The sequence below is a fragment of the Clupea harengus genome, chromosome 1, assembly GCF_900700415.2.
Source record: "Clupea harengus chromosome 1, Ch_v2.0.2, whole genome shotgun sequence".
NCBI lineage: Eukaryota > Metazoa > Chordata > Actinopteri > Clupeiformes > Clupeidae > Clupea > Clupea harengus.
Window position 1 is genome coordinate 3,143,414 of NC_045152.1, and position 9,082 is coordinate 3,152,495.

Below are 9,082 nucleotides of genomic sequence, written 5' to 3' on the forward strand. Positions count from 1 at the left end.
ATCAAGATTAAAACAAGAAAGGCTTGAAGCATGGCACTTTATGTGTAATGATTGTAGAATATATGAAGGTGTCACTTTTTTAAATGAAATTACGGGAAAAAAAATGAACTTTTCCACGATATTCGATTAGTCCTCACTTTTCCGGTAATGATTGCGTAAGATGACGGGTGTGGCGTACAACAAATAACGTCATCGTCCTTCACACGGGGAGGGGCTATAAATAGCTGTTTTCTTCTTCAGCAACTGAGCAATCGCCATTTTGAGAGCAGTGAATAACTGGTACATAACCCTGCGGGTGAAGGAAAGCAGAAAACTAGTACATTTATTCAAAGAGAATCAATTGCTCGACACCCAGTTGTCATCCGAAAGGAAGGAGAATCTTATCGTATGTCCGCTATCCAGAACCTCAATACTTTTGGTAAGAAAAACAGAATTAACTAACAATAGTTGTGGGGTGGGGGAAGGGCGTAAGGATTGCCTAGTCAGGCCTAGCCAGCTAAGAATTCGATCGCTGGCCAATGTAAACATCTTTATCCTAAAGTTTGAATTCTTCGTTTCATAGATTTCAAAGACATATTTCATGTATTTATAACTGTCACGTTTTGTGGACGTGTCGATTACTACATTTTATTGTTGTGTTGCTAACCTATGCTAATAAACCAACGTCAGTCGGTAACGTTAGTTAACGTATCCTAGCTGAATAATTTAGGCCTTCAGACTGGAGGTCAGCTAGCCTGCCATTATATTACTGTTTGTATCCAGAATGTGCTAATGAAGCAGTGGGCGTCTTGTTGGTAGGGTCACTGTCTTGCTTATATTGGTAATTAGAAGGCTAACATACGTCGGCTGGCAGCTGGCTAACGTTAGCTGCTGTGCCTGGATGATGCATGCAGTAGCTTGCTAGCTAATGCTTCGTACCCCGTCCGCAAATTACTTCACCTGGCTTGCACGCTGATTCACGGGCCCATCTGCGGCCCCTGAATCACCGACCTGTATCTATTCTTAGATTTCTATGTGATGTTTGTGAAGCCGTCCTAAAAATATAGCTTGAGTTGGGAAGGGGCAGCTATAACTGGTCCCATGTTAACGGGATTACGGTAACATTACACCCGGACGTTCTGACTGTTAAAATGTAACTCGGCCTTCGCTTTGCCTTGGGCAGTCCATTTTTTTTGTGCTAGCGGAAGCGCTTAACGTTCACCTACCCAACAAACAAACCTAGCTGATTTAGCCATTTTGTTTTTAGAGATAACAGCCAAGGTTTGCACGAGTTGCACGTTTCCTTCGCGTGATTTGAAAACCCTCATGTCGCTTACTCTGCTCTTTCGATTGCGACAATTGGAGCCGTAACCAGTAATATTTTTGTCGACAACTTCCGTGTTCCTGGTACCGCCCTGGCAAACCCTTTGAGAATAAGGTTGATTGAAAATGCATTGTATTTTATGTAGGATATAATTATTTCATATATACATGTTTAATACATTTAATTTTCCCTTTTCCCCAGACCCCTTTGCTGATGCATCTAAGGGTGATGACCGGCTCCCATCAGGGACTGAGGAGTACATCCACATAAGAATCCAGCAGCGCAACGGAAGGAAGACGCTGACCACAGTCCAGGGCATAGCCGATGACTATGACAAGAAGAAGCTAGTCAAGGCCTTCAAGAGGGTGCGTGGCCATCCTGTTTTTGTTTAGCAACCCTAGATAGTGTAACAAGTCTTCGATCCTTAGTGTAGATGGATTGTTTCTCTTTGTAAAATGGAACTTTGTTTTCTCTACAGAAATTTGCCTGCAATGGGACTGTGATTGAGCATCCAGAGTATGGTGAGGTGATCCAGCTGCAAGGTGACCAGCGTAAGAACATTTGCCAGTTTTTGACCGAGGTAAGCTTCCTACTGCAACAAGGGACTGTCCCTTCACTCCCACACACACCAATTTCACAAGCACTCCGCTCTTTGGTAAACATCTGATCGTAAAGCTGTTTTCACTGGTCAGCCCTTTTGATCCTGCAGACTGAAAGTGCCCTTTGTCTAACCACCCTCCCCCCAACAGATTGGCCTGGCGAAAGAGGAGCAGCTCAAGGTCCACGGATTCTAGAAGCTGCTGTGACCCTCCCCTCGCTCTCCTCCTCCCTCCTGTCCCGCCCCCTTTCTCCGGGTCCTGGCTCTGATGTTTAACCCTATGCTGCATCCATCTGCGGCCCTGTAGCTGATGTTGATGATCATTACCTCCAAAATGAGACTCTTATTAAGCTGTGTGGCCCCCTCGACCGGGTCGGTCCATCAATGCACACACGGACAGACGGCTTCACAAATGATACGGGACGAGTGGTGACCTTTTTTTTTTTTTTCATTTCTTTTTTAATTATTTTCTTTTTAATTTTAACTCCCCCTCCCCCCTTTTTTCTAATTTTAGTAAACCTTGTGCCGTTCTCAAGGCACAGTTTCATGTAACTCTCTTTGTTTTGTACAACCCGTTACAATAAAACGTTATGACGCCACCTCTTGGTGTTCTTCTGATGGTGGGGCTTGGGGGAGGACCTGGTATGGTAGCTTGTCTGTGTTGAATATACCCACTAAATGATAGTGCTGTCTTTGGGATGTGGCCATGGCCCGTCTCGTTGGTACATGCTATGTAGAGTTTCCTTCCACACCTCCACATACGGCCAGTCCACATCTTGACTCTCTACTCTTAACTAAAACGTATTTGATTTAAAGGTATATGCATCATTTTCTAAGCTTGTAAGTTTTTTGGTTGGAATAAACAATCCCATAAAAATTGCAGTGATTTCAGGTGGTACTTTACAACTTGGGTGTTAAGTCCGGAAGTAGCGTAGTGTGTAGGGTCTTCACATGTTGGTTGGCATGTTGTACAGGGTTTGTAAGTCCCTTTGTTGAACTTTATATGAAACTCGAGTTGTTTAGGGTGTGGAAGACCACAAACATCGTTGACCTCCAGGATAAAGGTGTGTGAAGAAATCGAAGAGCAGGGAACTATTGTCTTCCGAGTAATAACTGAACAGAGTTCACTCGTCATGCAAGAAATAAAATGGAGGTAATATTTAAGTAAAAAACACTACCAAAATCACCGATTTTTCTGTTAGGCTGTCCCTCTGCCAAGACCAGCAAGTGTTTAAAAAAAACTGTCTCGCAATGTTAAACATAAACTAAAACCTGCTCCGAAATGTAATGGGTTCTTCAAAGGCCCGTGCTCCACCCCTCCAGGTTTCATGGATATCAGTCAGGTAGTTTTTGCGTAATCCTGCTGACACGAACAACAAACGGTAAAGATAACAGAAACTCCTTGGCTGAGGTAAAAAAAAAATCCTTGAACCTCAAGCTAATTGTTGGACATTTCGGGGGCCGCTTCAGTAGGAAGGTTTCTTTTCACACTCAAACAATGAAATTTGATATGGACCTCAAGATAAGTTTTTTTTGGTTACTGAAATTGCACAGGCCTGTTATGAGCACAGCACAGAACTTTTATTTACATGATCAAAGTAATTACTGAACTGAGTCCTCTTATGCTGTGCATAAGCACGAGTTCAAATTGAGATTCAGAGAAAAAGGTCTCCTCGAACTTAGTAGAAATCGTGAACACTTATCAAATTGATTTATATGTAAGTTGACAACATGTAAACAGGCCAACCGTGGGACGAGTATCAAGTTTGTGTGGGACATGTTATCAATGCCGAGAAGTAACCTAGAATTTTGATATAATGTCTGTCTAACTAAAAAAGAAACAATTGTATCCTGCCTTTCAGCTCGTAAACACCTATAGCCTACTTTGTCCTCGTGTCGATTCCACCAGGCAGGCCATAAAAGATACAGGCTATATGTTTTGCTAAATCAAACATTTGATGAGCGACCATGATGTCACCTGTTAGCATTAACCTTATCTGCAAAGTTTGTGAAAATAATGTATTTTTCACGTAGCAGAGGAGTTCACCGGCCCCATGTCAGTTTGATTGACGGCCGTCACAGCCTCTTCATGACCGCCTTTCCATTGCTCTCTTGGCAATTGGGATTAAAGCCAGGCCTTCTGCTTGGCTATGCCGCATTTGTATGAGCCAGCCAGGTTGCTGCTTTTGACGTAGCGCTATTAAATAGCCTAGAGTACAAAATACGGCACAACAACACAAGCGGCTCATGCAGGTAAAGGAAAGCATCTAAGTGTTCTTATTTATAAAACAATGAAAACGCGGGACATTATCTCAAACAAACGGTCAACATGTTGCACAGAAGCCTACAACGCAGAGCGAGGCACCTGGTTACTTTTTTTTTTAAACTAGAATTTGAATAATTTAAAGACAGATGAAACATTCACATTGAAGGAAGAGAAGGAATTTTTCTATCTCTACCTCTCTACCCGGTTGGCACCCCCCTATGAGCGAGGTTGCCTGTCGCCATTGTGCTTGCTCTAGGGGGGTTCAGGTCCTGGGCTCTGTAAGCGCCTTAAGAAAATTGTATTGTTTTGGAGCTATATAAATACATTTGAATTGAAAAGTAATCTATTCAAAGGCATTTCATCAAACCATAACCTCACCCTCATAACATACACATTGAACAACACCTAGGGGCTTGGGGGAGGCATATGCAGCAAATACAGTAAATTATGTGAAATGTTAAATAATGCATAGTAAACTGGTTAATGTGCTAGTAGGCTTCTCATTAGTGTTTGGCTCGAGCAAAATTAAAGATGGCCTCCAGGGTATGACACAGGATGTAGCCATCAGGATCTTTAAGGGCACATTCAAATGTGAATATACAGCTCCAGTTAAAAGACTGTCTGGCCCCCTCCTTGTCTTCCACAGTCTTAGCTCATACTCAGTGCGATTACGCTCCCAGAAGAGCTTGGCCTCCAGAGCCTCTCTGCTTAAATTAAACCATAAAATCTACTGTACATCCTAACCCGTAATTATGCATTCTACCCTGTGACGTTTTGTCGGGTTTTAAGCGTGTAAATAGCATTCCCATCCTCCCTTGCGCTAAGCTCTTTAAAAGTGTATCTACATACTCGTGTTTAAGGCTTAAAGAATTTCATTAGCTTCAAGTGGAGCACTTACATTAATATTGCAGAGTAAAGTGAAAACTTTTTTTTATTTAATGGCAGCTATCTGCCTACACAAGGGAAGTCTAAAGGTAGACGAGGACAGTTGTTATACTGTATGCTGTAACAAGTCAGTGAGATTTCAGTATCTATTCACAAGTAGAACATATTTTAACACAAAAGAGACATGCCCAGTCTATGTGAATTATATACTCTGACACAGAGGGGCAGTTTTCTTCATAGTTCCCTATAGCGAACAAGTTGTACTGTTTTACAGTATGTGCTTAGACAGGAAGCCTGCTGTGAGTGTAACATGTTCGCGTTTACATATCTCCCAAGGTCAGAACAGGACACAAGCAGCTGACACGTGGACATGGATCTCAGGCGTCTGACCTCCATTCCAGAGCACGGAGTAGAGAGTGTGTCACTTTTGCTCATTTAGTCATTTCATTTTAGTCATTTAGTCATTTAGCAGACGCTTTTATCCAAAGCGACTTACAAGGATGTATACACATTTTACATTTACACTGATGGCACACTGCACATCAGGAGCATCATTTGCCTTTCTCTTTGCCTTTTCCACTCAGCAAGCTCAAAAAGCAGGTGACGCCACAGCGTAGTGCTGAACTGGCGCAGTACCAGGAAGATAAACTAAACTAAAACTAAATCAGCATGAACCATCTCTTTCACCCACTCTCTCTCTCTCTCTCTCTCAAACACACACACACACACATGTATTAATGTGAGGGTGACATACTCTGTCATATCAAAGTTCTTAGAGACTTTCGTCTCGCCACTCGGCAGCCATCTTGATAACGCCCTCGGGCAGTTATGTTGGGCAAAGAGGATCAGGCCCTATCTAATGATCCGTAACTCCACATAGGATGGTTGAACAGATGCAAGTAGTACAAGTACATCTTGCGAATCCACATTTTAATCGGACTCAAACAGCATGACTTTTTTTTTCCACCACTGCTCAAATAAGGCTAAAAAACGTATTTTGTGTTGACTTGCTCACTGAGCAGGCACCAAATGATGCAGCATGGCTGTTGCTATGGTGACAGTGCAAATAAACAGAATATTCAGGTGAAGTGAAATGTCAGTTATGCCTTTTCCAACAATGTGATTTGGCTCTTTTACAGGGCAGGACTTCCGGTTACAAATGTGCCATGTTTACTGTTCCAGATTCCCCCATTCATTCTCCATTCCTTTTCGCAACAGTGATTTGTCTTGCTCCGTATAATGTCTCTGGCCAGCTACATCTTAAATAACATTTCCTTATTTTTCTTTTCTTTTTGCACAGTGTGGAGCGTAGACCCTTTTTTTGTATATTTCACTACATGTTCGTGTATGTGACAAACAAAGCACTTGAACTTGAACTTGAATTTGAACTTGAACATCTCTTTATAGAGGCCCGCTCTATCTCCATATTGTATGACATGCTGACCTTGAGATGACCTCTCCCTGTTCCCGATATCCCTGTCTGTGTGTCTCCATGCCCCTATATCTGTGTATGTCCCCATGCCCCTATATCTGTGTGTGTGTCCATGTTCCTATATCTGTGTGTGTCCCCATGTTCCTATATCTGTGTGTGTCCCCATGTTCCTATATCTGTGTATGTCCCCATGTCCGTGTCTGTGTGTGTGTCCCCATGACCTTGTCTCTGTGTGTGTCCCAATGACCGTGTCTCTGTGTGTGTCCCCATGACCTTGTCTCTGTGTGTGTCCCCATGACCTTGTCTCTGTGTGTGTCCCCATGTTCCTATATCTGTGTGTGTCCCCATGACTGTGTCTCTGTGTGTGTCCCCATGACCTTGTCTCTGTGTGTGTCCCCATGTCCCTATATCTGTGTGTGTCCCCATGACCTTGTCTCTGTGTGTGTCCCCATGACCTTGTCTCTGTGTGTGTCCCCATGACCGTGTCTCTGTGTGTGTGTCCATGACCTTGTCTCTGTGTGTGTCCCCATGACCTTGTCTCTGTGTGTGTCCCCATGTTCCTATATCTGTGTGTGTCCCCATGACCTTGTCTCTGTGTGTGTCCCCATGACCTTGTCTCTGTGTGTGTCCCCATGACCTTGTCTCTGTGTGTGTCCCCATGACCTTGTCTCTGTGTGTGTCCCCATGTTCCTATATCTCTGTATGTCCCCATGACCTTGTCTCTGTGTGTGTCCCCATGTTCCTATATCTCTGTATGTCCCCATGACCTTGTCTCTGTGTGTGTCCCCATGACCTTGTCTCTGTGGCTGTGCTCTTGCTGGGCTGAGCTGGCGCCTCTAGCCTGTGCTGTTAAATGACTCAGCAGCACCCTCCTCACCCAGGCACTGACCGCCTTCCCAGCAGCAAACTCATTTCCCCTTCAGTCCGTTAATGACCACTCACAAGTCATAAACTGTATATCTCAGCTGGCATATGCAGGCAGTCTAATCATTATTTTGATTTACCAGAGACGAGGCAGGGCAGGAGCGAGGGCGAGAGAAAGAGAAAGAGAAAGAGAAAGAGAAAGAGAGAGAACAAGCAATTTCCCACATCTGTTTAGACCTCATGGCACCACCCTTGCCGTGATGCGTTGTGTGAAAATGAAGGTTTTCTTTTGATGTGAGATTTGGTGCCGGGCAACAGAAAGCATGGGAGCAACCCCAGCGGGGTGTTCACAGATATGGAGGAAGAAAGTCATTCTGTTCGCCAACCTTCAGGATTAGACCAGAGCCGCTGGTTGTGACGGATTCCTTTTGTAGTTGGTTGTGACAAGCCCTCATTTCTCGTGATGCAGGCAGCCTCAGTGCAGTGGCGGATATGCACCACAAGATGGCGTTGTGGTTGAGGTGATGGTGAAATCACACAGAGAGTGTGTGGAAGTTAGCACAGACTCCAGCTATGCTGACAGGGTCCCTATGTGCAGTCAAAGGGTAGGACTGTCTTTTTCATGACGCTGAGATATTGAGGTTTAGTTACAGGGAATCTTTTCTGCTTGGGCATGCTGTATTTTGTATTTTTAATATTTTTTTTTTATCTCTCTCTCTCTCTGTCCTTCCTTCTCTCTTTCTGGAAAGATGTGTGTGTGTGTGAGGGAGATTTAAGAATGTGCCCTCCCACACACACACACACACACACAAAATCAGCAGATAATTTGAGAGAATTCATAGTGTGTTCGTGCCTGTGTGTTTATGTTTGTCAGCATGTCAGTATTAGGAAAGCATGACAGATAAACTGTGCAAATTGTGTGTGTGTGTGTGAGTTTCTGTTTATGAAGCGCTTAGCGCATCTGTGTTGAGAAACAGAGAGATAAAGTAAGAGAATTAAATGTGTGAATGTATGTATTTGTGTGTGTGTGTGTGTGTGTGTGCATGTGCGTGTGTGTGTGTGTGCGTGCGTGCGTGCGTGTGTGCGTGTGTGCGTGTGTGTGTGTGTGTGTGTGCGTTCATGATTGCATGAACTGCAGACAAAGCAGTGCTGGAACACCAGCAGCACCACCCGTGCGTGTGGGGAGATTAAAGTCTATGAAAATGAATAGCGATGGAATTAATTTCCCAGACATTCTCCCTTTGCTAATATCCTCTTCTCTGAGGGTTAAACAAACCTCACTCTAAATTCTGCTGCTGTCGCTTCTTTCTCCACCATTTTAATTTCCATATCTTAAGTAGCTCTCACCTCTCTTCCCTCTCTCCTCTCCTCTTCTCTGCGCCCTGCCAATCAAGGGGACATGCATGAAGAGACAGGCAGAGCACACATTTGGACTCACAGCCTCAGCGTATGTGGCCGCAACGCATGGCGAGGGCCAGAGAGGACATATTAGCGGAGGTAATTTTTCCAGATTTGCATACCTTAATGCGGGGGATTATTCTGTAACTGACATCTTAAAGGTCAAGAGTACATTTTTTTCCCTTTTCAAATGATTTCCCCCCAGTGTGTGAGGAGAGGATCACGTGTGAGGTTTTTTTTCTTCTCTCTTTGCCTGTGCTACCTGAGAGTGACGTTCCCTTGATCTAATAGCACAGAGAGACAGAGCGAGAGATAGAGAGAGAGAGAGAGAGAGAG

At 43.9% G+C, this 9,082-nt stretch overlaps 1 protein-coding gene across 1 annotated transcript; it reads left to right on the forward strand.

Annotated features, from left to right (window-relative positions):
* The first annotated feature begins 218 nt into the window (after nucleotides 1-218).
* On the forward strand, nucleotides 219-2,781 carry eif1 (eukaryotic translation initiation factor 1). Its single transcript, XM_012814426.3, has 4 exons — nucleotides 219-418; nucleotides 1,505-1,668; nucleotides 1,782-1,883; nucleotides 2,053-2,781. Exons 1-4 carry the CDS (start codon nucleotides 388-390, stop codon nucleotides 2,095-2,097), a joined length of 342 nt encoding a protein of 113 aa, XP_012669880.1. The 5' UTR covers nucleotides 219-387; the 3' UTR covers nucleotides 2,098-2,781.
* The last annotated feature ends 6,301 nt before the right edge of the window (nucleotides 2,782-9,082 follow it).

Coding starts and splice junctions, on each gene's coding strand:
- eif1 (XM_012814426.3), top strand. CDS start 388: ATGTCCGCTATCCAGAACCTCAATACTTTTG. Junction 419..1,504: donor CCAGAACCTCAATACTTTTG/GTAAGAAAAACA, acceptor CCTTTTCCCCAG/ACCCCTTTGCTGATGCATCT. Junction 1,884..2,052: donor TTTGCCAGTTTTTGACCGAG/GTAAGCTTCCTA, acceptor TCCCCCCAACAG/ATTGGCCTGGCGAAAGAGGA.